The sequence below is a fragment of the Piliocolobus tephrosceles genome, chromosome 13, assembly GCF_002776525.5.
Source record: "Piliocolobus tephrosceles isolate RC106 chromosome 13, ASM277652v3, whole genome shotgun sequence".
NCBI classification, from domain to species: Eukaryota; Metazoa; Chordata; class Mammalia; order Primates; family Cercopithecidae; genus Piliocolobus; species Piliocolobus tephrosceles.
Window position 1 is genome coordinate 854,223 of NC_045446.1, and position 26,385 is coordinate 880,607.

The following is a 26,385-nucleotide window of genomic DNA, read 5'->3' on the forward strand; positions in this document are numbered from 1 at the left end:
ACGTGAGTGGGAAGTGTGGTCTGAGGGTGTGATGGGGTTGGATAGGTGGTGGTAGTCTTCAAGGATGTTGCAGTCATGGGACCTGTGGAAGAGAGGGAGTTGCTCCCTGTAGCTGTGGCGTGTGTGGTGAAGGGTGTAGGTGGCTCGCTGCTGGTGGCCGAGGTGGTGTGGACCACGGGGGTGCCAGTTATTCTACTGGTGGTGTTGGGGGTGATGGTGGTAAAAGTTGGGGTGACTTCAGTATGGAGTGTCGAAGAAGCATGTGTGTGTTCAGATGTAGAGGTTTTGGCTGTGCTGAATGAGCTCGGGGTTTGGCTGGTCCCGCTTGTGGTTGCTGTCATTGGGGGTTCTGTGGTAGTGGACACTGTGCCTGTGGCCTTGACCGTTGTAGGTGGAGGAATGGTGCCTGTTGCTGTTGAGTGGATGTAGGCAGAAGTGGACACCTGTGCGTGGGTCGGGGTGATGACTGTGTGAGTACTTGGAGTCACCGAGGAGGTGGAGAAAGGTGGAATGTGAGTGGGAGTAATGGTGGTGGTAGAAGTTGGGGTGATTTCTGGTTGGTGTGTGGAGGAAGGGTGTGAGTGCAAGGATGTAGAAGTTTTTGCTGTGCTGAAGGAGCTGTGGGCTTGGCTGGTCACACTGATGGTCACTGTCCTTGGCGGAGTTTTGTGCGTGGATCCTGTAGTCCTGAATGTTGTTAGTGGAGGAATAGTGCCTGTTGGTGATGGGTGGATGAAGGTGGAAGTGGACACCTGTGCATGGGTAGGGGTGATGACTGTGTGAGTGCTTGGGCTCACCAATGAGGTGGACGAAGGTGGAATGTGAGTGGGAAGTGTGGTCTGAGGGTGTGAAGTGGTTGAATAGGTAGTGGTGGTCTTGAAGGATGTTGTAGTCACAGGACCTGTGGAAGAGATGGGAATGCTCCCCGTAGGTGGGGAATGTGTGGTGAAGGGTTTGGGTGGCCCGCTGCTGGTGGTCAAGGGGCTGTGGACCACAGTGGTGCCGGTTTCTGTACTGGTGGGATTGTAATTAATGGTGGTGGTAGAAGTTAGGGTGATTTCAGGATGGTGTGTGGAGGAAGCATGTGAGTGAAGGGATGTAGAGGTTTTGGCTGTGCTGAATGAGCTGTGGGCTTGGCTCGTCCGAATGGTGGTTCCCGTCGTTGGTGGGGTTGTGGGTGTGGACCCTGTGTCACTGACCGTTGTTGGTGGAGGAATGGTGCCTGTTGGCATTGAGTGGATGGAGGAGGAAGTGAACATCTGTGTATGGGTAGGCGTGATGACTATATGAGTACCTGGAGTCACCGAGGAGGTGGAAAAAGGTGGAATGTGAGTGGGAAGTGTGGTCTGAGCGTGTGATGGGGTTGGATAGATAGTGGTGGTCTGGAAGGATGTTGCAGTCATAGGACCTGTGGAAGAGATGGGAGTGCTCCCTGTAGGTGGGGAGTGTGTGGTGATGGGTGTGGGTGTCCTGCTGCTGGTGGCCGAGGTGGCGTGGGTCCCAGTGGTGCTGGTGCCTGTACTGGTGGACTTGGGAGTATTTGTGGTGGTAGAAGTTGGAGTGGTTTCTGGATGGTGTGTGGAGGAAGGGTGTGAGTGGAGGGATGTAGAGGTTTTGGCTGTGCTGAGTGAACTGTGGGCTTGGCTGGTTCTACTGGTTGTTGCTGTCATTGGTGGGGTTGTGTGGGTGGACCCTGTAGCCTTGACTGTTGTCTGTGGATGAATGGTGCCTGTTGGCGTTGAGTGGATATAGGCAGAAGTGGACATCTCTGTGTGGGTAGGGATGATGATTGTGTGAGTACTTGGAGTCACTGAGGAGGTGGAGAAAGGTGGAACTTGAGTGGGAAGTGTGGTCTGAGGGTGTGATGGGGTTGGATAGGTAGTGGTGGTCTTGAAGGATGTTACACTTATAGGACCTGTGGAAGTGATGGGAGTGCTCCCTGTAGGTGGAGAATGTGTGGTGAAGGGTGGTGGTGGCCTGTTGCTGGTGGTCGAGGTGGTGTGGGCCACAGGGGTTCCGGTGCCTGTACTGGTGGGATTGGGAGTAATCGTGGTGGTAGAAGTTGGGGTAATTTCCGGATGGTGTGTGGAGGAAGTGTGTGAGTGTAGGGATGTAGAGGTTTTGGTTGTGCTAAATGAGCTGTGGGCTTGGCTGGTCACACTGGTGGTCACTGTCGTTGGTGGGGCTGTGTGTGTGGACCCTGTTGCCTTGACCGTTGTTGATGAAGGAATGGTGCCTATTGGTGTTGAGTGGATGGAGGTGGAAGTGGACATCTGTGCATGGGTTGAGGTGATGACCTTGTGAGTACTTGAAGTCACCGAGGAGGTGGAGAAAGGTGGAACGTGAGTGGGAAGTGTGGTGTGAGGTTGTGATGGGGTTGGATAGGTAGTGGTAGTCTTGAAGGATATTGTAGTCATAGGACCTGTGGAAGAGCTGGGTCTGCTCCCTGAAGGTGAATGTGTGGTGAAGGGTGTGTGTGGCTCCCTGATGGTGGTCAACGTGGTGTAGGCCACAGGGGTGCTGGTTCCCGCACTAGTGGACTTGGGAATAATGGTGGTAGAGTTTGGTGTGGTTTCAGGATGATGTGTGGAGGAAGCATGTGAGTGGAGGGATGTAGAGGTTTTGGCTGTGCTGAATGAGCTGTGGGCTTGGCTGGTCCGAATGGTGGTCCCCGTCATTGGTGGGGCTGTGCGTGTGGACCCTGTGGCCATGTGCGTTGTCAGTGGAGGAATGGTGCCTGTTGGCGTTGAGTGGATTGAGGCAGAAGTGGATATCTGTGCATGGGTAAGAGTGATGACTGTGTGAGTACTTGGAGTCACTGATGAGGTGGATGAAGGTGGAACCTGAGTGGAAAGTGTGGTCTGAGGATGTGATGGGGTTGGATAGGTAGTGGTGGTCTGGAAGGATGTTGTAGTCATAGGACCTGTAGAAGTGATGGGAGTGCTCCCTGTAGGTGGGGATTGTGTGGTAAAGGGTGTAGGTGGCCTGCTGCTGGTGACCGAGGTGGTGCGGGTCACAGGGGTGCCGGTGCTTGTACTGGTGGGCTTGGGAGTATTTGTGGTGGTAGAAGTTGGGGTGATTTCTGGATGGTGTGTGGAGGAAGCATGTGAGTATAGGGATGTAGAGGTTGTGGCTGTGCTGAATGAGGTGTGGGCTTGGCTGGTCCCACTGGTGGTCCCCGTCATCGGTGGGGCTGTGTGGGTGGACCCTGTGGCACTGACTGTTGTCGGTGGTACAATGGTGCCTGTGGACATTGAGTGGATGGAGGCAGAAGTGGACATCTGTGCGTGGGTAGGGGTGATGACTGTGTGAGTGCTTGGAGTCACCAAGGAGGTGGAGGAAGGTGGAACATGAGTAGGAAGTGTGGTTTGAGGGTGTGATGGGGTTGGATAGGTAGTGGTGGTCTTGAAGGATGTTGGAGTCATAGGACCTGTGGAAAACAGGGGACTACTCCCTGTAGGTGGGAAGTGTGTTGTGACCGGTGGTGGCAGCCTGCTGCTGGTGGCTGAGGTGGTGTGGGTCACAGGGGTGCTGGTGGCTGCACTGGTGGACTTGGGAGTAATCGTGATGGTAGAAGTTGGGGTGATTTCTGGATGATGTGTGGAGGAAGCATGTGAGTGTAGGGATGTAGACATTTTGGCTGTGCTGAAGGAGCTTTGGGCTTGGGTGGTCCTACTGGTTGTTGCCGTCATTGGTGGGGCCGTGTGGGTGGACCCTGTGGCCTTGACCGTTGTTTGTGGAGGAATGGTACCTGTTGGTGTTGAGTGGATGGAGGCAGAAGTGGACATCTGTGGGTGGATAGAGGTGATGACTGTGTAAGTACTTGGAGTCACCGAGGAGGTGGAGAAAGGTGGAATGTGAGTGGGAAGTATGGTGTGAGGTTGTGATGGGGTTGGATAGGTAGTGGTCGTCTTGAGAGATGTCGTAGTCATAGGACCTTTGGAAGTGGTGGGACTGCTCCCTGTAGGTATGGAGTGTGTGGTGAAGGGTGGTGGTGGCCTGCTGCTGGTGGCCGAGGTGGTGTGGGCCACAGGGGTTCCAGTGTCTGTACTAGTGGGGTTGGGAGTAATTGTGATGGTAGAAGTTGGGGTAATTTCTGGATGATGTGTGGAGGAACCATGTGAATGTAGAGATGTAGAGGTTTTGACTGTGCTGAATGAGCTGTGGACTTGGCTGGTCCCACTGGTGGTCCCTGTCATTGGTGGGGCTGTGTGTGTGGACCCTGTGGCCTTGACTGTTGTTGATGAAGGAATGATGTCTGTTTGTGTTGAGTGGATGGAGGTGGAAGTGGATATCTGTGAGTGTGTAGGGGTGATGACTGTATGAGTACTTAGATTCACTGAGGAGGTAGAGAAAGGTGGAACGTGAGTGCGAAGTGTGGTCTGAGTGTGTGATGGCGTTGGATAGGTAGTGGTGGTCTTGAAGGATGTTGTAGTCATAGGACCTGTGGTAGTGCCAGGACTATTCCCTGAATGTGGGGAATGTGTGGTGAAGGGTGTGTGTGGCTCACTGATAGTGGCCGAGGTGGTGTGGGCCACAGGGGTGCTGGTTCCTGCACTGGTGGATTTGGGAGTAATGTTGGTGGTTGAAGTTGAGGTAATTTCAGGATGGTATGTGGAAGAAGCATGTGAGTAGAAGGATGTGGAGGTTTTGGCTGTGCTGAATGAGCTCGGGGCTTTGCTGGTCCCACTGGTGGTCACCGTCATCGATGGGGCTGTGTGCATGGACCCTGTGGTCGTGAGTGCTGTTGGTGGAGGGATGGTGCCTGTTGGCGTTGAGTGGATGGAGGCAGAAGTAGACAAATGTATGTGGGTAGGGGTGATGACTGTGTGAGTAGTTGGAGTCACCAAGGAGGTGGAGAAAGGTGGAATGTGAGTGGGAAGTGTGGTCTGAGGGTGTGGTGGGGTTGGATAGGTAGTGGTGGTCTGGAAGGATGTGGCAGTCATAGGACCTGTGGAAGAGACGGGACTACTCCCTGTAAGTGGGGAGTATGTGGTGAAGGGTGGTGGTGGCCTGCTGCTGGTGACCAAGGTGGTGTGGGCCACAGGGGTGCCTGTGCCTGTACTGGTGGGGTTGGGAGTAATGGTGGTGGTAGAAGTTGGGGTGATTTCAGGATGGTGTGTGGAGGAAGCATGTGAGTGTAGGGATGTAGAGGCTGTGGTTGTGCTGAATGAGCTGTGGGCTTGGCTAGTCCTGCTGGTAGTCACTGTTGTTGGTGGGGCTGTGTGGGTGGACCCTGTGACCTTGACCGTTGTCAGTGGCGGAATGGTACCTATTGGCACTGAGTGGATAGAGGAGGAAGTGGACCTCTGTGTGTGGGTAGGGGTGATGACTGTGTGAGTACTTGGAGTCACCAAGGAGGTGGAGAAAGCTGGAACATGAGTGGGAAGTGTGGTCTGAGGGTGTGATGGGGTTGGATAGGTAGTGGTGGTCTGGAAGGATGTGGCAGTCATAGGACCTGTGGAAGAGACAGAAGTGCTCCCTATGGGTGGGAAGTGTGTTGTGATGGGTGTGGGTGTCCTGCTGCTGGTGGCCGAGGTGGTGTGGGCCACAGTGGTGCTGGTGCCTGTACTTGTGGACTTGGGAGTAATGGTGGTGGTAGAAGTTGGGGTGACTTCAGGATGGTGTGTGGAGGAAGCGTGTGAGTGTAGGGATGTAGAGGTTTTGGCTGTACTGAATGAGCTGTTGTCTTGGCTGGTCCACCTGGTTGTTGCCGTCATTGGTGGGGCCGTGTGGGTGGACCTTGTGGACTTGACTGTTGTTGGTGGAGGAATGGTGCCTGTTGGCATTGAGTGGATGGAGGCAGAAGTGGACATCTGTGCGTGGGTAGGGATGACTGTGTGAGTATTTGGAGTCACTGAGGAGGTGGAGAAAGGCGGCACGTGAGTGGGAAGTGTGGTGTGAGGGTGTGATGGGGTTGAATTGGCAGTGGTGGTCTGGAAGGATGTTGTAGTCATAGGACCTGTGGAAGCAATGGGACTCCCCACTGGTGGGGAGTGTGTGATGTGTGGGGTTTGGGGCGTTGTGTATTCAGTAGTCATTCCTGTTTGAGTTGTCTCTGTGGCTGTAGGCCTCGTGGGTTGTCCTGGCTGTGGGGTGGTTGGGCCCGTGGTGCTCTCTGGAGTTGGACGTGGGCCTGTTGTCTGGGTGGCCGTTGTTCCTGGCAGTTCCTGATTCGTCGATTTTGCTGTGGGAATTGGTGAAGTTGTCATCGTTACTGTTTTTGTTTCTCTACCCTGACCTCTGCTGGCCTTTTGTCCATGTGACCTTTTTCTTGCCTGTCTCTGATCCTGTGACATTGCCCCTGCTGGGCACTCCAGCCTGCCTGTGTCTCCATCTCACCTGGACCTGCTCCGCATCCTGCCCTGAGCTGAGTGCTGACTCCTTCAGCGCAGCTGCCACTCTGTGACTGGAGCCCAGGCCCTACTTTATCCCCCTCTGGTTCCTTGTGGCCCTGGTGGTGGCCCCTGCCCTCCTGCACCTCTGCTCCCCAGGCCTGCCTCTGTGGGTGCAGGGCGGCCCTCCCTCGCATCCAGCTCCAGCGTGCACTGTTGGGCTGCCTTCCCGCTTGCCCTCTGGGAAATACGGGGTCTCCTTTGCGGCTGAGTCACCAAATGCGAGCTGGCGGTGGGACTGGGTGCGTTCGCGATTGTTGGCATCCTATGGCGCCGTGACTTACGCAGCGTGGGGCTTGTCCCTGATGTGGCTGATGGTGGTGGTGTCACCGTGGTCCGTGTTGTGGACTGAGCTGTGGATGTTGTGGCTGGGCTGGCGGTCGATGCCGTGGCCCTGGTTGTGGCCTGGGTCACTGTCGGTTTTGTGGCTGTCGAGCTCAGTGTGGCTGTGGGAGGCAGCCCTGATGTGGCTTGTGGGGTGACGGCCGTGGTTGGTCTAGGTGGTTCTGCAGAGGACAGCCGCCCGGAACATCCCCTTCCTGTGGGCCTGCATCTCAAAGGCTTGTGTCCCAGCCCCCTGCCCTGCTCCTGGGATCCCTGGCCTGCTGTCCGGGACTCAGCCTCCTTGGAGGGGCTCTTCCTCTTGCCTTTGTTAGGTCTTCCCGCCGTACTCCTGGCTGTGGCGGCCAGAGCTGGGGCAGTGACCACACGCTCATGGGGCTGCAGCTGCTCCTGCACCCACCCTTACTCAGCTGAGCAGACTGTTGTCCTGTCCCCTCCAGGGTCCCTGGGCAGCAGATAGGGCCCTGCTCGGTGTAGGGCAGGGGCAGGCTGCCTGGCAGAGGCCCTGTAGGTCCCACACGGTTTCTAGTGACAGCAGCCAGCAGCAGGGAATGCCCCGTGCCGTGACCAGCTTGTCTTTAAAAGTTTTTCTGAACAATCCCCAGTTTGGCTCCCAAGCATAGGAAATTCTGTGCTGAGAATCTGCTTAGTGGCAGATCTGAGCCAGGACGCAGGGCCATCCCTGAACCCACCCCAGAGGCGTACCTAGGACCCCCTGCAGCTGCCCTTTCCATGGGCTCATTTGGAGGCTCCTTACCTCCCGAGGAGGCCGTGGGCTTGGAGGATGTGAGCGTGGCTGGAAGGAGGGGTGTCTGGGTGGGGCTGGCAGGGGTGTGTTTGGAGCTGGATGAGGGTCTGGTGGAGCTGAGAAGCCCGATGGTGGTGGAGGTTCCCATTGTGGGCCAGACTTGTGTGGGCCGTGAGCCTGGGTGGACGGACGTGCCATCAGGGCTGCGGGGCACTAGCACATCCTTGGGGAGCACCCTCCCCGCTGCCTGCTTGGCCCTGAAGCTGGGCAGCCCTACAGGGGCTGATGTGCTGGGCACGCAGTTGAGGGCTGGCCCGTGGCTCTCTGAGTGCAGCCTGGCTCCTGGCCGGGCCTTCTGCATGGCGGCGGCCACCTGTTGAGGCCCCACTGTGTGCTCATCCGTGGGTCCAGCCAGGGCCACAGGGACCAGGCTGCTGCCTGGCTGTGGGCTGAGCTCCTCCCCCAGCTCTGATTGCCAGGTTAGACCTGGGAAGGGCACAGGTACTGCCTGCCCCCTCCCTGCTTCCACCCAACAGATTTGTTCAGGGAGCTGGGGGAGCCCAGGAAAGGGCCGCGTCACCTTGGCACCTAGTGTGCGTGCAATCACCTGTGGTGGATGGCTGCGGTGTGGTGGCTGGCACTGCAAGAAGACGGCGTCAGCTCCCTGTGGCGCTCGAAGCCTCCCCACCCCGCGGGGCCTCCGGGAGCTCCGAGGGCCTGAGTCAGAGATGCTCACCAAGGATGAGGTGGAGGGGATCGGAGGGGCTGAGAGCCCACCCTTCCCTCTCTCCCTTTCTCCTTCCCGGGATGATTCCCACTCTCTACCCCCGGCACCCTGGCAGGCCTAGTGAGGGTAGGGGGAGCTGGGGGCTGGTGGAAGAGGGATGGGAGGGCCCAGCGGGGTTCAGTGCTGTTTTTTTCTCTCTGCTGCCATGGGCTGGAGGCTGCCTGAGTCTCTGGAGACCCAAGGGGCCAGGGTCCCGGACAGTGGAGTCCCAGAGCTCACAGGTAAGGGCTCACAGCCCCCAAGGGCTCTCTCCCTTGTTTGTGGGATGCAGACATGCTTTCTGCCTCCATGTAGGCAGAGGCAGGGGTTCTCAGGGCAGCTGACTGGACTTACTGCAGGGCGTGCACACCCCCTCCTCGTGGTCGAAGTACTCATCCTGGGAGCAGTTGTAGCAGCCTAGGGTGGAGAAAGGCCAGGCTGTGTGACCCGTGGCCAGCCAGGCCCACCTGCATGTTTCCTGCCCTGGCGGCCTCCTTCCTCTCTGCCTTTTTTTTTTGAGATGGAGTCTCGCTCTGTCACCCAGGCTGGAGGGCAGTGGCGTGATCTTAGCTCACTGCAACCTCTGCCTCCTGGATTCAAGTGATTCTCCTACCTCAGCCTCCCAAGTAGCTGCGATGGCAGGTGTGTGCCATGATGCATGGCTAATTTTTGTATTTTTAGTAGTGATGGGGCTTTGCCATGTTGGCCAGGCTGGTCTCGAATTCCTGACCTCAGGTGATTTGCCTGCCTCGGCCTCCCAGTGTGCGGGGATTACAGTTTCACCCGTGCACCTTGCTCTAAGCTACTCCTTTCCCACCATGCCTTCCTCAGGCCTTGGTCTCTCATCCCCTGCTTATCACCCGAGGCTGGGGCTTCAGTGCCATCTTCCAGTCCTCACCTCCCCCTGGACCTCAGACACTGGACCCTCTTCTGTGCTCCCCAATGCCCTGAGCCCTAGTGCATCTGTTCCTTGTGTCCGGGTGGCTCCAGACATCACCCTCCTCCACCGCTTGGGCCAGCACCTGTGAATCCCAGGACCATCTGCGTCAGACATCTGCCCTGGGGCAGCCACAGGCCTCCCAAAGGCCCCTGCATCCTGGCCACACGCCATCCCATACCTCTGTGTACCCCACACCCCTCTGTAGCCCTGCGCCCCTCACTCGCTCGCTCTGCCCACTGCCCTGGCTTTCTCGAGGGTTCTGGGCACGAGGCTGCTCCTGGCTGCTCCTCTGGACACTTTCCTGGCTCCCCTCCTCACCTTTCCCATCCTCACCCTCACATCTGCCTCCCACCAAGGACCCCAACCACCCTTTGTGGCACGGAAGCTATGGGGTAGCTCTCCCACCCCGGCCTGCCTTTCTCCCCTCCATGGTGGCGCCTTGGCCAACACTGGTTCTGCCTCCTTAGGCACCTCTCCCTGGCTGGGAGGGAAGCTCCAGGTTGCAGGACTGTTTGTTTTGTGTAAGGCCAGGTCCCCTGACCTGGAACTGACCTGGAGGACAGAGGTGCTCAGGACGCATCTGCTAAGCAAGTGAATGACTGTGTGTGTGAAAGAATAAATGTGCAAGTGAATGACTGCATCAATGTGTATGAGTGAATGTGCTTGAATGAATAAGCAAGCATGAATGAATGAATGTGCATGGATGAATGTGTGAATGAGTGAATGTGCATGAATGTTCAATGAATGCGTGAATGTGCATGAGTGAACAAATGTGCATGAATGAATATGCATGAATCTGTGTGAATGTGCATGAATGTGCATGAGTGAATGTGTGAATGAGCATGAATGAATGCATGAATGAATGTGTTGAGTGAATGCGTGAATGAGCATGAATATGTTGAATGAGTGTGTGTGAGTGAGCGTGAATGGATGAATGTGGAGTGAATGTGCTGAATGAATGTGCATGAATGAATGTGCGTGAGAGAATGTGAGTGGATGAACAAATGTGTGTGCATCAATGAATATGCGTGAATGAATGTGCATGAATCTGCGTGAGTGTGACTGCGTGAATGAGCATGAATGAAGGTGCGTGAAGGAATGCGTGAATGCGTGAGTGGATGAACAAATGTGTGTGAATGAATGAATATGCGTGAATGTGCATTAATCTGCATGAAAGAACGTGAATGTGAGTGAGTGAATGAATGTGAATTAATGAATGTGTGTGAATTAATGAGCATGAATGTGTGAATGAGTGAATGTGTGTGAATGAATGAGTGAATGGGTCCCCCTGTGTATCTGGTCACCTCCCCGCCACCTGGCACCTTCGATGTTGCTGCCTGGGACACTCTGTGGTTGGCCGGGGCAGAGGCAGGGCTGGTAGTGCCACGTGCAGTTGGCCTCCTGGGTGTACTGGTACTCGCCGTGGCTGTCCTGCGTGTGCGTGTTGTAGAAGTCGCAGTAGATGGCTGGGAGGAAGGGACATGTCAGCTGGCGGGGTTCCTGGCCCTGGCCCTGCCACTGACCCAGTGGTTCCCCTAGGCATGCGTGGAACCTGAGCGTGGGCGGGGAAGGCCTGGGCCCTCTTGGCAAAACCTCCTCTGGGCAGCTGGGGGCTGCGGGAGGACCAGGGTGGCCCTGCAGGGCACAGCCTGGTGCCTGTCCAGGGAGGGGGCCTGTGGGCGAGGGCAGCCCTGCGCTGGCCCTTAGTGGTGCTGGGTGTCAGGGGCTGGAGCAACCTGTGGGTGGGGTGGTCACTCACGGCAGAAGGCTGGGGTCCTCCAGTCCACACACACACCCTTGTCTAGACAGGCTTGGGCGTAGGCGGCCACAGCGTCGCACAGACACTCACAGTCCCCGCCACTGTCACACCCACATGCGTCGTGCACGCAGGCCTCGTAGTAGGGCAGGTGGTATACCTGCAGGGGCATGTGCCAGTCAGTGTCTGGCTGTCGGGGGATGGCAGGGCACCAGGCTTTGCCACCTGCAGTGCCCTCAGTGTGGTGAGGCCAGCGTGTGGCGGTAAGGGCGCTGGGACTGGGTGAGCGGCAGCACATGGACCTCATCCCTGACCGCCAGCCACCCTGCCAAAGCCGATGCTGCCATGGAGGCCTGACCCAAGCTCACGCCTTGAGATCCGCCATCGGGACCAAGGTGCGCTGCCACTAACCATGGCCACTGCAGCCCTGCCCAGGGTCTCCGCTCCCCCCACATCACGCTCACGTTCAGCGGGCCAGTGCCATGCTGTTCCACCATGGGTTGCCCCCATTCTCTCAGTTCTTACTGCACCCCAATGACTGGATCACACCCTGGGCTGGGAAGCACATGCCCTGCATCCTGGAGGTCTCCCTGACCACCGGCTCCTGAGCAGGGGGCCCCACCAGGCCATGCTGCCCCAGGGGACTCACGGCACTATCTGGGGGTGCTATTGGCATCTGGTGGCCAGAGGCCGGGGGCTGCTAAACAGCCACAGTGCATAAGTCGGCCCCACGTCAGGGCCCTGCGCTCAGGCAGAGGGTCTGAACCTCTCCGCACCCTGATCTGGCTGGTCTGGGATCCCATGGAGGGAGAACCGTGCCTGGCTTCCCCACCTTGGGCCAGACAGGGCCCAGCCCCCACCCCCTCCCCCACCCCCATGGGACATTTGTGGAGGAGCAGGCGCACAGCCCTCTGCCCGGGGCCCACCTTGCTGTGGCGGGCAGCAAAGGTCTGGCTGTTGATGATGCTGCACTTGCGCTCGGCCCAGGAGCTCCGGAAGGTATTGAGGCTGCAGGGGTCCGCCACGAAGCTCACGTCCCCGCACAGCGGGCTCTCCTTCCATGAGTTCACGAACTCCAGCTCGCTGGACGCCACGTACCCGCTGCGCGTCTCAAAGTCGTCCTTCATATTCCCGTTGAAGTTGCCACACAAGCCGCAGAGGGGATCCTGCAGACAGCGACATCAGGCCGGGCCCCGGGACTGTGCCGTCCGTCTCCGCCCCTGCGTCGGGGAGGGTCTGGGAGGATGCAGAGGGCGTGCGGTACCTGGGAGGCACGGGTGATCCTGATGAGGATGGTCATGTGCCTGTTCCAGATGAGTGTCAGGTTGTACCTTCCGGGGACACTGATGTCCACGACGAGGCTCAGCGTGCCCGGCCTCACACTGAGCTGCACTTGGGACTCCTCCCCGGTGACCGTGTAGTTTCCGTCTGCCAGCACCACGGACAGGCCCTGTGGAGTAGGGTTGGCATGGGACTGCCTGTCTCCCCCGGCCCCTGGCACAGCCGTGCTGGACTGAGCTCTCAGAGGCAGAGCTGCCACGTCTGTTAAGGCCATGCACAGGAGCGTCTGCTGAGAACCAGCTTGGGGCAGAAGGACCTGGCATGCCTGGAACAGGGCTGAGGGCTGAAGCTCGGGCTTCCTGGAGAGCCCCTCCCTTCTGCCTGGGAGACATTGCGCAGCCCCTGAAACCTTGTGCGGGACAAGCACCCCTGGTCCTGAGCGTCTGGCCGGGGAGGGGCAGCAGGCGCCCCTCAAGGAGAGGCAGGCGGGGAGAGTTGCACCTCGGGGCAGGACCTGGAGGCTCCAGTGGGCAGGGTCCAGCTGTGTGGCAGGGGCCCCCTACCGCCCCTCCTGCCCTGCCAGAGTCTGCCTGGCTGCTCACCCCCAGGAAGATCTTGATGGCGCGTGAACACGTGACCCCGGAGGTCCCACAGATGACGTTCTCTGTGAGGATCTTGAAGGTGGGCTGTGAATCGTTGGCACCACACCCGTCCTGCAGGGAGAGGGCACTGAGGAGGAGCCCTGGGGGACGTGCCTCTGGGTCCCCGGGCCCCGCGGCCCCGCGCCCGGTGGTTACCATAGCCAGGATGTACTCGCAGTTGCCGTCGAATACGAAGCGTTGGCCATCAAAGGTGACGATGTGGCCCTCCCCGTAGAGGGTGCAGGTGGACGGGCAGTGGGTGCCCTGCTGGCAGTCCCACCTCCCCCTGGAGCAGGTGCTGTGGAGACAGCAGGTGTGGGTGGCAGGCCCATGGTCCTCCTGCCACACTGGGTGTGGTCCCTGGAGAGCCCAGGCTGCACCTCTGGATGCCCCCACCTCCGGGACAACCCCACCCTGGGCAGCCCCTGCCTGCCCCAGACGGCCCCAGGAGCCCATGGCATCTGGAGCGAGGCTTTGTCTCACCAGGTCCTGCAGTCGGTGTGGAGCTCAGCTCCCCCAGGGTAGGAGACCCCTGAGAACTCACACGGGCACTCCTCAGGGGGCACACACTGCCCGTCGGCATTCTCGTAGAGGCCCTCGGCGCAGACACAGCCAGGCTCACACTTGGTGGGCACCTGGAGGGAGGCAGGTCAGCGGCCCCTGGAAGGGTGGCCTCAGCCAGCCGCTGCCCAGCCCTGGGCCCCTCTGAGACCGCCTGGCATGTCTCCCAGGCCCTCTCCCTGAATACAGGGATGCCCTACTCTGTGGCCGTGGTGGGCAGCTGGGCTCATTGCCTTAGCAAAGCTTCCCCCACCTTGTGGAAGGTGCTGGAACTCTGTGCCCACCCCTACACGTGGACAACCTCCCCTCCCCAAGCTGGTGCTGGCCACTGTCCTCAGGGATCCCTGCAGACGAGCCCCTGGAGCTTCCAGCTGCCCGGCCACAGGGCCGCTCCCACCTCCTGGCCAGCCCCAGGCACCCGCCGCAGGGCAGAACATGGCCGGGTCTCCCGGGGTTCTATGGAAACCCCCTCATGGCCGAGGTGGGGCCTGGGTGTTCCCGTTCCTTGCGTGCCCCCTTACACAGGCAACACCAGTGGCCAGCATCTGGCATGTGGGGGCACAGGCCGCCCCAAACTTGTTCTCCGAGGACTGGTTGCAGGACTTGAAGGTCTTGGGGGCCTGGCAGGAGGCTGCAGGAAAGAGGGGCACGCAGTCAGGACACTCAGAGGAAGCCGGGGGCCCCTCACAGTCCCAGCCTGTGGCTGGTGCTGCTGTACGTACCCAGGAACATCTGCAGCCGCTGCGGACAAGTCAGCCGCCCGTTGATGCAGTAGCTGCAAGAGAGAGGCTGCGTGAGCCCCCGGGGCCCGGCAAGGACCCCCCGCCTGGCCCCCGCCTGGCCCCTCACCAGGTGACACCGTTGATGATGGTGGACTGCTCGGCCAGGATGAACTTGTAACCCTCCAGTGTGCACGGGCACTGGGCCTTGCGCACACACTCGCCCTTGTGGTTCAGGTAGGTGCCATTGGGGCAGTTGCAACCGTCCACGGGCACCGCGCTGGCATGGCACTCGGCAGCACGGTCCGACAGCGACAGGCAGGTGCGCTCACAGGCTTGGCTGTTGTAGCTGAAGGTGGTGTTGCCCGTGCAGGGGACGGCTGTGGGGGACCCGGGCATCAGACCCTCCGGGAGGGGCCGACTGGGGAGGACGAGCTTGGGTTCCACTGCCTGCCGGGCACTGCAGAGCCTCAAAGCTTGAGGCCCCAGGCCACCCCCTCATGAGCCCAGCCTGCTGTGATCCCGCTCAAGCCCCGCCGGGCACTCACTGCAGTTGTCCACGCTGCTTCTCCAGCCCCAGAGCAGGACGCCCCGTGCGGAGCAGGCGTGTACGTAGTCGCCCAGGGCGGCGCAGATGTGGGGGAAGGTCTCCTCATAGTTGCAGGCCTGGTACACGCACCTCTGCGGGCAGAGAGCCAGCATGGGCTGGTGGCAGGCACCCTGCCCTGGGGATGTGGGGGCCCCAAACCTATGCCCTTGGGTGCGTGAGACCATGTCAGCCACCCCGGCCTCCCCTGCAGCCCTACCAAGGCGCCCTCGGGCCCTCACCTTGTAGAAGGGTGCGGGGTTCACTGTGGCATGGCACCTCTCGAACACCGTGCCAGTCCTCAGCAGCACGGAACAGTGCGTCTCCGCACACACCTCTGGGGATGACAGGCCCAGGTGTGAGTCCCGGGCCCTCCCCATTCCAGCCACGACTCCTCCCAGGGACCCCCCACCCTAGCAGCTGGGCCTGTGGTCGAGTCCAGGGGTCTGTCAGAACTGTGGGTGCTGGGGGGCCAGCCAGGGGGAGTTGGGGGCCGGACACTCACTGTTGAGCTGGCTCATGGAGCAGGGGTCAGTCTCACGCTCCAGAGCGGCTGGACAGTTCCCCGCCCGCCAGGAGTCCACAAACAGCGAGGCGGTGCCCTCGGCGATACCCACGCTGGTGGTGAAGTCGTCCATAGTGTCCCCGTTGAAGGTGCCACAGAGCCCTGAGCCGGCAGCGGGCCTGAGTTCAGCTTGAGCCCATCCCTCCTGCACCCTGCCCACACGCCCTGGAGCTCCCGTCCTTCCTCTAATAGCACCCTGGGTGAGAGGCTGCGTGGACCACACGTGCCTGTTACCCCCGAGGACTCCCCGGACGCAGAGGGTTGTGTGAACCTTTCTCCTCCCCTGGTCATGGCCAGGCCCCGTAGGGATGAGGCAACAGGGCCACCTGGAGGGGCAGGGACTCACCTCTGGTCTGACCTCTGAACTGGGGCCCAACAGTGATGTAGGCCTGGAAGACGGGGCGCAGCTGGACCACGAGTTCCAACCCGAAGCTGGTGGCCATCTGGAGGTGGGTGGACGTCTGCCTGAAGACCGTGATGTTGCCTGCAGGACACAGTGCTCAATGGGCCGTCTCAGCCCCCTCCCTGCCCACTGCAGCCCACCCCGAAGAAAACAGTTCTGGGGGGCCAGGGACTGGGCCAGGACGTACGAGTCTTGTATGGCAGCCACTTGGCTTCTCCGTTGTTGGTGACCACCTCGTCCTGAGAGATCACAATTTTGTCCTGGAGAGAGGGTGGCCTGAGTCAGGGCGTAGGCACCAGGGAACGGAGCCCTGTTGGCAGGGACGGGCTCAGGAAAGGCCTTACCTGCCTGGAGAGATAGATCACAGCCACTAGGGAGGTCTCGGAGTGTGAGAAGCCGGACTTGTCGTACACAGCCATGAGGGCACCGTCCTCGGGAAGCTGGGGGCTCTGCGAGGGGGTGGCGCTCAGGCATGGGTGGGGTCACCGGGAGTGCCCCTCCCCACGGGCCACGGGGCTCGTCCTACCTGGAGGAGGATGTAGGTGCAGGTGCCGTGGAAGCGGTAGGGCCTGGCGTCGAACGTGGTGACGAAGGAGCCACCTTCCAGGGAGCAGTGGCCGGGACATGGCCGCTCCCTGCACGCCCAGCGGCCCTGGGTGCACTGGCTGTGGGTGGGCATGGGGGCAACTGCATGGTGGGGAGGGCCGCTGGAGCTGGACAGCACACCCCTACCCGCCCTAGGCCAGCGGAATTCCTGCCGGCCAGCCAGGGCCCCCTCCAGCGCCTCACTCACCAGGTTTGGCAGGCAGCTATTGTGACCTCCCCGGGGGCATACATTGCGCCGTTGAGCAGACAGGGGCACTGGGTGACAGGCACGCAGGTGTGGTTACTGGAGAGGTCATTCAGGACCGTACCTGCAATAGAGGGGCTTCTTGGGGCTTGGGTGGGACTGACTGCCTCCCACTCTCCTGTTGGGTGGCCCCTCCCTGGCTCCAGGGAGACGCCCCCCCCGGTCCCACAACCTGGCTCCAGGAAGATGCCCCCTCCAGCCTGGGCCGTGACTTCTCACTCCAGCTGCACTTGCATTTGCAATTCTATGTCAGGCCCTGTGCGTGCACAGCCCTTCGTGCCAGTGTGCCCGGCCCAGGCTCCTGGTGAGTGGCAGCCTCCAGCAGGCAGGGACGTGTAACTGTCCCATGGGCCCAGCTCAAACCTGCCGTCTCTCGGCAGCTCCCCGACTCCAGTGAGCAGCCCTCACTGCCTGTGGGTTTGCAGGGGTGGCCATGGCTGGGAGACCTGCAGGCTGCAAGCGTCCGGGCGGGAAAAGCCTGTCCAGGCAAGAGGCGCCGGAGCTGGGACTCGGACGGCAGAGTGTTGGGGTGAGCCGGGTCGGGGTGGGTGGAGTCTGACGTCCCCTTGTCCCTGGGCTCTCCCCAGGGGTCCCGGGGAGAGTTGAGTGCCTGCCACTGCCCTCACCTTCTGGGCAGAAGCACCCGAAGGTGCAGGAGCTGGAGCAGCTGTGCTGCGGGTTGGAGCAGGTCTTCATGCAGGCCGAGCCGCACTCCTGGTACACCTGGTTGTCTGGGCACTGACCCACAGCTGTGGGCACACACGGCTCTGGTGAGAGGGTCCCCCCGACCCCTCCCTGTCCCACCCCAGCTTGGTGTAGGACTTAGCCCAGCCCCTCCTCCATCTAGAAGCAGCAGCCAGGATCCCCTGTGTCTCGGACATGGAGGGATGCAGGCATCACATCATGCAGTCCAGGGGCTGGGAGAGCTGGGTCTGGAGCCCTCGGCCTCCCTGCGCCTCCCCCACCCTTCCCTGGACTCACAGCACAGGCCGGGGCCCCGCCAGCGGCGGACGGGCTGGCCCAGCATGCTGCACTGGCGGGAGTACTCGGACAGGGTGGCACAGCTGCTGTTCTGTAGGCCCGGCTGGGTGGCTGCGGCCGCGTCTGCCTGGCAGCTTAACACGAAGGGCTCCTTGGACACGTTGCACTCGGGGGCCACAAGGGTCAGCAGCTGGGTGCAGGTCTGGGCCTGGGGGGGCCACTCAGGGTCATGGGGGCAAAGGCCACACCCCGTGCCACCACGACTGGGGAGGTCAGGGCAGGGCGTCTGTGCTGGGGCTGCTTGTGGGGGACCCTGGTGGTCTCGCCGACCCTGTGAGACCTGGGGTCAGCCCCACCTGGAGCCCACTTGCTTACATGCTGGACCTGCTGGACGTGGGTGTTGGGGATGTCCTCGGAGGTGCAGATCTCACCGGGGTCATCCAGCTTCTGGAGGGCAGCGAACTTGTGGGGTTCCAGGAACTTGCCTGGGGGTGCAGGACAGGGGTCAGCACTGTGGGGGCTGGGCCTCAGAGGCACCCCTGCCCTGCCCCTCACCTAGAGGCTCCCCAGCCCCGCCCCCCACCTACCCTCCTTGCTCAGAGGCCCCCAGCTCTGCCCTCCACCTTGAGACCCTTAGCCCTACCCCCACCTACCCTTGTTGCTCAGAACAGAGGCCCCCCCTCAGCCCTGGCCCCCCGCCAAAGGCCCCCCAGCCCTGCCTCCACCTACCCTCCTCACTGACAAACTCATCGGTCGCCTTCCCGTCAAAGTTCCCGCAGAGCCCACACATCTGGCCCATGTACTTCCGCTCCACCAGAACCTGCGGGAGACAGCTCTGCTGGGGGCCAGGGAGCTAGGGGACCAGGGTGCCCCTCATCCACTGTGGAGGGCTCTCAGTTCCTGCTCCCGGACCCAGAGCCCCCACCATCCCCCCACTCTGCTCGTCTGCCTCTTCTTGTGGGAGCCTAATTTTCCAGTGGAGAAGCCGAATCACCCACAAAACCCAGTCCTAGCTCATGTTGCTGGCCAGGGGTCAGCATGGCTTGGCACGAAGGGCCTGGCTGCATGGCAGCCTGAGGGCTGGCTGGGACCCCCAAGGAGGGCAGCCCCTCCAGAGTCCCACCTGCCCCCCTGGTGCTGGGGGTCTCCAGGCCCACCCTGGCCCCTCTCTCCTCACCATGAGGTGGCTGTCGGGGCCCCACATGACCTCCAGCTCTAGCTCCAGCTGCTTGGCCACCAGCCGCACACTCTGGCCAAAGGGTGTGATCTGGAGCCCATTGCTGGTGTAGGGCAGGCCGATGACCCTGTGGGGCGAGGGCAGTCGGTGGTGGCCCCCAGTCCTCCGGCCCCCGGGCCCCCAGGCCCCAGCCCACCTGGCCTACCCGATGTCCTTGACTGAGATGGTGGCTTCGCTCACGGTGACAACAGAGGCCCCCAGCTCCACGATGATCCGCGAGATGCTCCCGTCTGGGCCTCGCCGCAGCTGGACACTGAAGGTGGGGAAGGCGTCCTTGCACGTGGCCGCGAAGATGTAGTTGCACGTCCCCGAGAAGTCGTACACATGGTGGTCGAAGGTGGAGAAGTGACCAGCCCCCCACGTGGAGCACTGGCCTTTGTCTGGGGCTACAGAGACAGCAGAGCTGACACAAAGCCCTGTGTCCCCACCATGCTGGCTGGGCAGGGCTAGGGCAGGCAGAGAGGTCACTCATCTCCCTGGGCCAGGCTGTGGAAACCCCAGACGTGGGCATCTGAGTGAACCTGAGTGCTGTGGTATATGCCTGGCCAGGAGTCAGCACTGCTGTGGGCATATGTACACGTGTGTGTGTGTACACGTATGTGTGTGTTGGTGTGTGCACATGTGTGTCAGGTGTGTCCATACGTGCATTGGGGGTGTGTGTGTTGGAGAGCTGTGTAGGCGTGTACAATATATACCTGCATGTGTTTTGGGTGTGTGAGATTGGGTGTGTTGTGTACATGTGTGTGTTTGTGTGAGCTGGGCATGTGCGTTGAGTGCATGCGTGTACATGCTGGGTGTGTGCGTGTGTGTTGGTGTGCATGTGTGTGTTGGGTGCGTGTCTCAGGTGTGTGTAGGGTATGTACAAAGGTGCATGTGCATGTGTGTGTAGGGTTGTGTGTTGGGTGCATGCATGTCTGGGATGTGGGTGTTGGGTGTGTATGTGTGTTGGGCTGTGTTGGGTGTGTGCATGTGTATGTCAGGGGTGTGTGTAGGTCGTGTGTGTTGGGTGTGCATGTGTTGGTTGTGTGTTGGGTGTGTGTGTGACGTGCTCATGCATGTTTCGTGTACATGTGTATGTCAGGTGTGCATGTGTGTGTGTAGTGTGTGTTGGGTTGTGTGTGTAGTGGGTGTGAGTATGTGTATGTCGGGTGTGTGTGTAGGTCGTGTGTGTTGGGTTGTGTGTGTGTAGAGTGTGTTGGGTGTGTGTGCATGTGTGTTGGGTTTGTGGAGTGTGTGTTGGGTGTGTGTAGGTCGTGTTTGTGTGTGCATGTATGTTGGGTTGTGTCTGTGTAGTGTTGGTTGTGTGTAGTGTGTGTTGGGTGTGTGTGTGACGTGTGCTCATGCATCTGTGTCATGTATGTGTATGTGTCAGGTGTGTGTGCATGTGTATATTGGTATGTGCGTGTATGTTGGCATGTGCATGTGTGTTCATGTTTGTTGGTGCATGTATGTGTGTGTATGTGTGTTGGATGTGTGTGTCTTGGGGGGCCCTCTCTCCTGCACACCGGACCTGGGTGGTCTGGGCAGCAGGATCAGTGGCTGCTGCGCTCTTACCTGTCTGTGGAGAGTCCTTCAGCCTCCAGAGGCCCGGGCTGGTGTAGGAAGTGGCGGCCAGACCTGTGTGGATGGGACCCGTGCGCGGTCGGTGTGGGGCTCCCTGTCGTCCCTGAGGGCAACGCTCCCCTCTGCTCAGGGCTGCTCTGCCTGTGCCCTGCACACACTCAGAGTGCGAGAAGCATCCATGGCTCGTGGGGCTCGAGGCCTCAATCGCAGGCCAAGCGCTCGGCCTCTCGTGTTATCCTTCACGAGCCCCGGCTTCCTTCCCTGCTCTTGCTCACTTCCTCGTTCGTCCACTCAGTCCCAGTTCAGCCGTCAGCCCCTTGGGGTTTGGCAGATGACGGGCACCCTGTGTGCAAGGTACTCGTCCCTGGGGCTCCTGGGCAGGGCGAGGAGGGGCTGGTGTGGGTGGCAGGGGCTTGAGAGTGGAGCCGACAGAACGGGCTGTGCCCACCTCCCCAGCTTGGCTGCCTGGTTTCCCTGAGGGGTCTGTGCCAAGGCCCTGCAGCCGGTTCTCCCTGCCCTCGGGGGCTCTAAACATGGCCACTTGCCTGCACGTCCGCCTTGAGACAGCCTTGATGTCAGGCCTGGCACTGAGGCCACTGTTGTCAGAGAAATGTCCAGATAGCCCAGTCATGGTGACTCCAGGGCAGGCAGCGGGGGATGCCCCACCCTGACTCACGGAGGCTGGGGTGGGGCCGACACCCCCCAGGTCCCATCCCCTTTACCCAGAGGGAGACTTCTGCCACCTCTGGGTAACTCCCCGGCCCCTGCCTCCGGGACTGTGGCCCTTCTTGTGGCTCCCATGGGCCCCCGATGTCTGAGTACTGAGCAGATGTCTGGGGCACCTGAGCAGGACCCGTGACCTCTCCACACCCTTCTCGGGGCCGTGACCCTCCTTGTCGCTGCCCACTGGTTAGCAGGGCACTCACGGCACCTCCCTCCAGACGCAGCTCTGAGATCCTGTTCCTGCCACTCCCCACCTGCGCTCCCACCCCCGGCTCTGCCCACTTTCTGGGACTGACTTGGTGCTGCCCCCGTTACCGCTGCACACCTGTGTCTCCGGTGACGCAGGGGCAGGGGCCTGTCAGCTGGGGCATGGTGTTACCCACGGTCCAGGGAGAAGCCAGGCTGCCTGCCCCTTGGCCGCCTGGGTGAGTCCTCTCTGGCACAGGCAGGAGGTGTTGGGTATTTGAGTGACTGGATTTAAGGAGAATGCTAGTCTTGGCTGTGGGGGACACACATTTGGCTGTGGTCCCCTTTGGCCTTGAGATCGTTTTCTGATGGGCTGCACCTGGCTTATCCCGTGTAAGCTGAGTTTACTCCAGACTTGGGTGGGGGTGGCTCATGCTGGGCCCTGAGCCTGGTGAGCACCCACCCCTCACCCATCCCCCTCCTGGGGGGTCCCAGCAGGTGTCGCGGTCCTCAGCCCCCTGCCATTCCTTCCAGGGATGATCCGCGGGGCTCAGAAGCACCTGCTGTAGGAGTGTGCAACACACGGAACCCTCAGCCACGGAACTCAGTGGTTCCTGGGACGGGGCCCTCACTGGCCTCTGGTGGGGGAGGGGCGGGAGAGCTCTGGGCGGGAGGAGGAGTCGGCTGCCCGCCCCTAGGCCAGCACCTCTGGAGGCTGCAGAGCTGTGACAGGTCTCCCCTGGGCAATGCCCCCTGCAACTCAGTTTCTCCACCTTTCAGATGGGGGATGGCACTTGGTGGCCGTCCCCACTGCAGCACAGACACCTCAGGCCCGTGTTTAGGTGCCCTTTGTCCTGCCAGGCTGGCTCCACTGCCCCGAGTGGGTGCCTCATTGCTGCGTCCCCTGTGCCCCCCACCGCCCTCGCCCTGCCCTATCCACAGGAGGTTCCCCGGATCCACTGGCTCCAAGTCGGCTGCCTCCAGCTCTGTCTGAAGCCCAGCGGGAGGCTCCTGCGTTCCTGCCCGGACTGGCTGTGCTTCCCCTTGGCTCATCCCTCGGCCAGGCCCATGGGCCTCTGGGCGGGTTGGTCTGCCACCCCCGGCCTCTTAGCCCCTGGACGAGCACGAGGCGGCAGGTGCGCCCTGTTCCTTCTGCACGCTTGGCGGCCACCCACCCCTGCCTCCCGGCCCACCGTGGCCCAGGCCTGCAGCACAGCTGCCCGACCCCACACTCTGCCAGCTGAGGCCCCTCCCGTGCTGGCAGAGGCGGCGCTCAGAGAGCATTTGCTGGGGTAACAGGCGGACACCCCCACTTGGCCCTCCACCCTCTGCACTACCCACAGCCCAGACTTCCAGGCTCCCTGGGCCTCATCACACCTCCCTCCCTGGCTCCAGGGTGGTGGCCTGAGGGACTAGGGGTCGCGCTCTGCTGCAAGTTCAGCCCCACTTTCTGGCACTTGTCCCCAAGCTGTGCCAGGTGTGCAGGTGGGGGCCGGGGTCCCAAGCAGAGGGTACTGCTGGGAGGGCTCAGAGACCCCCACATCTCCCACCGTTGAAGGGTGGTGCCCGGCGTGGTAGGGAAGGGGCTTCAAGGGAGAGAAGGGGGGGGGGGGGTTTGGGGCACCCCTGGGGGGGGTCCCACTGTGCTCTGAGCTGGAGGCCCCAGGTTGGCAGCAGCTCTGAGGGCAAGCTCTGTCCGGCCAGCGTCCACCCCAGGGGGCTTCCCGCTGTGAAGGAGGGTCAGGGGCCAGCTTGGAGAGGATGGAGGAGCGCAGAACACAGAGGCCCTTGGGCTGGTGCCTTGGTCAGCAAGAGGGGTCTCCCCAGGCCTCAGGCTGTGGCCACAGAGGGACCCGTTGGGGCTGGCTCCTTCTGGGGGCCTGGGGCAGGACTGGTGGCCACCTGCAGCAGCCTCAGGGCAGGTGGTTGGCAGAGGATCCAGGATGTCAGTCCCTCCTGGATCTTGCCTGAGCTGGGTAGGGGAGCGCGGGGGAGAGGGCAGGCTGCCTGCGGCGGTTCTGAGCCCAGAATGGCTGCTCACCTTCCCCTCCCTTCCCCCCACGGCGGCCTCACCAGGGGACGCAGCGTCCCCCACTTCTATAGACTAGGAAACTGAGGCCCACGGCAGCAGGGACTGGGCCTGTGTCCCCTACACTCCAGAGACCTCTCGGGACTCAGGACCCCACTGGGGGAGGGAGAGCGCCAGGCCTGGGCACCAGCACACCTGCCCACTGTTCCTGCGGGACCTCCGGACCCCACTCCAGCCGAGCGTCCTCCCCTGCTGGCCGCTGTGTCAGCTCACAGGAAGGCGTCCCTGCCGAGGCCCCATGGGGTCCCTGACCCCCAACTGGCAGAGCCCAGCGCCGAGGCTGCAAGGGGGACCCGGGCCCGGCAGCAGGGGCTGGTCACGGAGCCGAGGTGGGGCCTTCCATCCATCAGCGTCCATGTGGGCCAGCCAAGTTGGCAAGGCGAGAAGGCCCAGAGACCCCCGCGCCCAGGCCCCCTCTGAGGGCACTGCAGGGTCTGGCACCCCTTGGCCTCACTCACCAGTGCTGAGCAGGGTTCCGCAGCAGGACAGCAGCAGCCACGGCCGGAGCATGGTGCACAGTGGAGAGTAGCTCGCGCTGGGCCTGGCAGGCCTGCTGCTGCCACCCGTGCGGCTCCAACAGCCAGTCCGGGGAGCCTTATATAGGGTGGCGGGCCCTCCCCCACCGCACCCGCCTGCGCCCCACGGTCCAGCCCCTTAATCACCACTGCTGGCGGGCGCAGTGGTGGCCAAACAGGATCTGGGCCTACTTTATCAGAACTTGGCTTTCTTTGGAAAATCCTGCAGGCAGCAGTCCCATTATCACCCACTCCCAGCGAGGGCTGACGCACGCACACCCCCAAAGGTCCTGCAAACACCCCCCACATCGGGGCCATCCCGGCCCGGGCCCTCCCCACTGCTGGGTCAATGTGGGCCCTGTCAGCCACACGCCTGGTGGCCGGGACGGGCCTGCTGGGGGAGGTAGGGGTCCTGGGGCACCTGCTCTGCCCCTTCCGGGGGGACCAGTGCTGACCCAGCGGGGGGGAGCCCTGCTACACCTGAATCCCAGGGCCCCCGAAGGGTGCTGGGCCCACCCCTCACCCTGAGTTCCCTGCCCAGCAGGAAAGATCACCCAGCAGGAGGGACCATGCCAGGGGGCGTTGAGGACTGGGTGGACCCTGCCAGGGGGCATTGGGGAGCAGGGGATTTGCCATCTGGGACAGACAATGGCCTTGGGGCTCAAACAGGCTGCCCTGGAGGCCTGAGGAGCTACCGTGTCTCTGTAGCCCGCCAGGTCCCAGGCTTGCTCCTGAAGACCCCTCCACAGCTGTTTTCTCCCCCAAGCACTGTCGGCGGGCTACAGAGCTGTCTTGGGCACAGAAGCTCAGGGGCCGCTTGTCTGCCGGGGCATCTCTGCAGGGCTGTGGGGTCGCCGGTGTGCTCCTGACCCATTCAGGCAGAGGGGCAGGAACTGGGATGACCAGGGGGCCTCACCTGTGGAGGCACGTGCCACGCCCGAGGGGCCAGGGCAAGGTCTGGTGACATCGGGGTGGTGCCGGTGGCTGGCAGTGTGGGAGGGAGGTGGAGGTCTGAGCGGTCGCCGGGATTGCCCCAGCCTCGTTTGGGAGCCCACGGACCCCTCCCACAGGGGATTTTGGCCCCCTACCCCAACAGGAGCCCTTGCTGGCCTTGCAAGACCAGCCCTTGCTGGTCTACGTGTGCCTGTGTGTGTATGTGTGTGTGCCTGTGTGTGCGTGTGTGTGCCTGTGTGCGCGTGTGTGTGCCTGTGTGCGCATGTGTGTGCATGTATGTGCCTGGCACCACATGCCAGCATCCTGGCCTGAGCCAGGAGGGGCCCCGAGGCCACCTGGTCTTGCTGGGCTGGGCTTCCCACATGGGGTTGCACCCCCATCCCACAGGTGAGCTGAGCCCGCTGGCTGGGACCTGGGCCTACCACCTCTGCCCCACCTGTGCCCACACGCCGGGGAGCCGCCCCACCTGCCCCTGGAAGAGGCCCCAGGGCCACACGTGCCCCCCGCGGTAGGTGTCTGGTGTTTCACTTAAATCAGCTTCAGTTTTGCAGAACGTTGCTTGAAATTACAATAAGTTGTTTTCGTAGGAAATTGCTGTACATGTACTACCCACCCCAAGAGCCCCACACCAGGCATTCTGGGTGCTCCTGCTCTCATCTGTTCTTTTTATTTTTTATTTTTGTAGAGACGAGGTCTCACTTTGTCCAGGCTGGTCTTGAACTTCTGGGCTCAAGAGATTTCCTGCCTCAGCCTCCCAGAGTGCTGGGATGACAGGCGTGAGCCACTGCGTCCGGCCTTGGCTGTCCGTTCTTAACACGCTCAGTGGCCCCTGTGGTTCAGATGAGAAACTGAGGCACAGGAGTGAGGCCCTTGTCCTGTCATGCTGAGGTGGGATGGACACAGGGCTCACAGCTGGCCCTTGTTCTGAGCTGGGGCCTCTCAACCCGGGCTTGAGATGGGGACGAAGAGGGGCTGAGATCTTAGGCCCCCCTTCCCTGGGTGGAGTCACTGCACCAGGGCAGCCGGCACTGAAAGGGGCCTCGTGGGCAGGTGGCATGGCTGGAGCCCTGTGGCCGCGTCAGCCCGGCAGTTGTGCTTGTCTGACTGCCTGTCTGGGCTCATGAGAACCCTGACCTTGAAGGGCAGTTATGGCCGTGACGTTCAGCACGTGAGTCCCCAGCGTCCCCTAGAATTGGGGGATCCCTGCAGCTTGCACAGATGGGGGGCGGGTGGGGGCTGGATGCCACCAGCCTGCAATGGGGCTGCCCACTGGGCTTGTGGTGAAGATGCCCACTTGCAGGCATGTGATGTTTGTGCGTGTTTGTGTGCGCGCGTATGCATGTGTGTGCGCGCACATGTGTACCTGTGTGTGCGCGCGTGTGCCTGTATACCTGTGTGTCTACGTGTGCCTGTGTGTGCATGTATGTGCACCTGTGTGCGTGCATCTGTGTGCAAGCGTGTGCACACACGTGTGCCTGTGTGTGCATGTGTTGAATTTCCGGTGAAAACTGTGCATCCCAGAGTTTATTGTCCCCATGATCTCAGGGCCACTCAGGGGTGTGTAGAAGGCCCTGGCCCCGAGCC

At 61.3% G+C, this 26,385-nt stretch overlaps 1 protein-coding gene across 1 annotated transcript in view; it reads right to left on the reverse strand.

The window, feature by feature from the left end:
- Window positions 1-23,842, reverse strand: part of MUC6 (mucin 6, oligomeric mucus/gel-forming) — a 30,480-nt gene extending 6,638 nt beyond the window's left edge. The window contains exons 1-33 of the mRNA XM_026447313.1: window positions 23,791-23,842; window positions 20,326-20,388; window positions 18,917-19,157; window positions 18,712-18,838; window positions 18,264-18,354; window positions 17,910-18,019; window positions 17,535-17,742; window positions 17,180-17,302; window positions 16,497-16,617; window positions 16,230-16,368; window positions 16,048-16,152; window positions 15,891-15,963; window positions 15,647-15,784; window positions 15,241-15,402; window positions 14,978-15,072; window positions 14,698-14,830; window positions 14,280-14,529; window positions 14,153-14,205; window positions 13,952-14,061; window positions 13,353-13,504; window positions 13,026-13,167; window positions 12,831-12,941; window positions 12,212-12,397; window positions 11,874-12,113; window positions 10,951-11,107; window positions 10,514-10,657; window positions 8,606-8,668; window positions 8,093-8,125; window positions 7,495-7,971; window positions 6,680-6,901; window positions 5,963-6,187; window positions 4,547-5,458; window positions 1,916-2,185 (exon numbers count right to left, since the gene is read on the reverse strand). Of these exons, the coding sequence (XP_026303098.1) occupies window positions 1,916-2,185; window positions 4,547-5,458; window positions 5,963-6,187; window positions 6,680-6,901; window positions 7,495-7,971; window positions 8,093-8,125; window positions 8,606-8,668; window positions 10,514-10,657; window positions 10,951-11,107; window positions 11,874-12,113; window positions 12,212-12,397; window positions 12,831-12,941; window positions 13,026-13,167; window positions 13,353-13,504; window positions 13,952-14,061; window positions 14,153-14,205; window positions 14,280-14,529; window positions 14,698-14,830; window positions 14,978-15,072; window positions 15,241-15,402; window positions 15,647-15,784; window positions 15,891-15,963; window positions 16,048-16,152; window positions 16,230-16,368; window positions 16,497-16,617; window positions 17,180-17,302; window positions 17,535-17,742; window positions 17,910-18,019; window positions 18,264-18,354; window positions 18,712-18,838; window positions 18,917-19,157; window positions 20,326-20,388; window positions 23,791-23,842 (5,728 nt within the window). The remainder of the gene's footprint in view (window positions 1-1,915; window positions 2,186-4,546; window positions 5,459-5,962; window positions 6,188-6,679; window positions 6,902-7,494; window positions 7,972-8,092; window positions 8,126-8,605; window positions 8,669-10,513; window positions 10,658-10,950; window positions 11,108-11,873; window positions 12,114-12,211; window positions 12,398-12,830; window positions 12,942-13,025; window positions 13,168-13,352; window positions 13,505-13,951; window positions 14,062-14,152; window positions 14,206-14,279; window positions 14,530-14,697; window positions 14,831-14,977; window positions 15,073-15,240; window positions 15,403-15,646; window positions 15,785-15,890; window positions 15,964-16,047; window positions 16,153-16,229; window positions 16,369-16,496; window positions 16,618-17,179; window positions 17,303-17,534; window positions 17,743-17,909; window positions 18,020-18,263; window positions 18,355-18,711; window positions 18,839-18,916; window positions 19,158-20,325; window positions 20,389-23,790) is intronic.
- Between the last annotated feature and the right edge of the window lie 2,543 nt (window positions 23,843-26,385).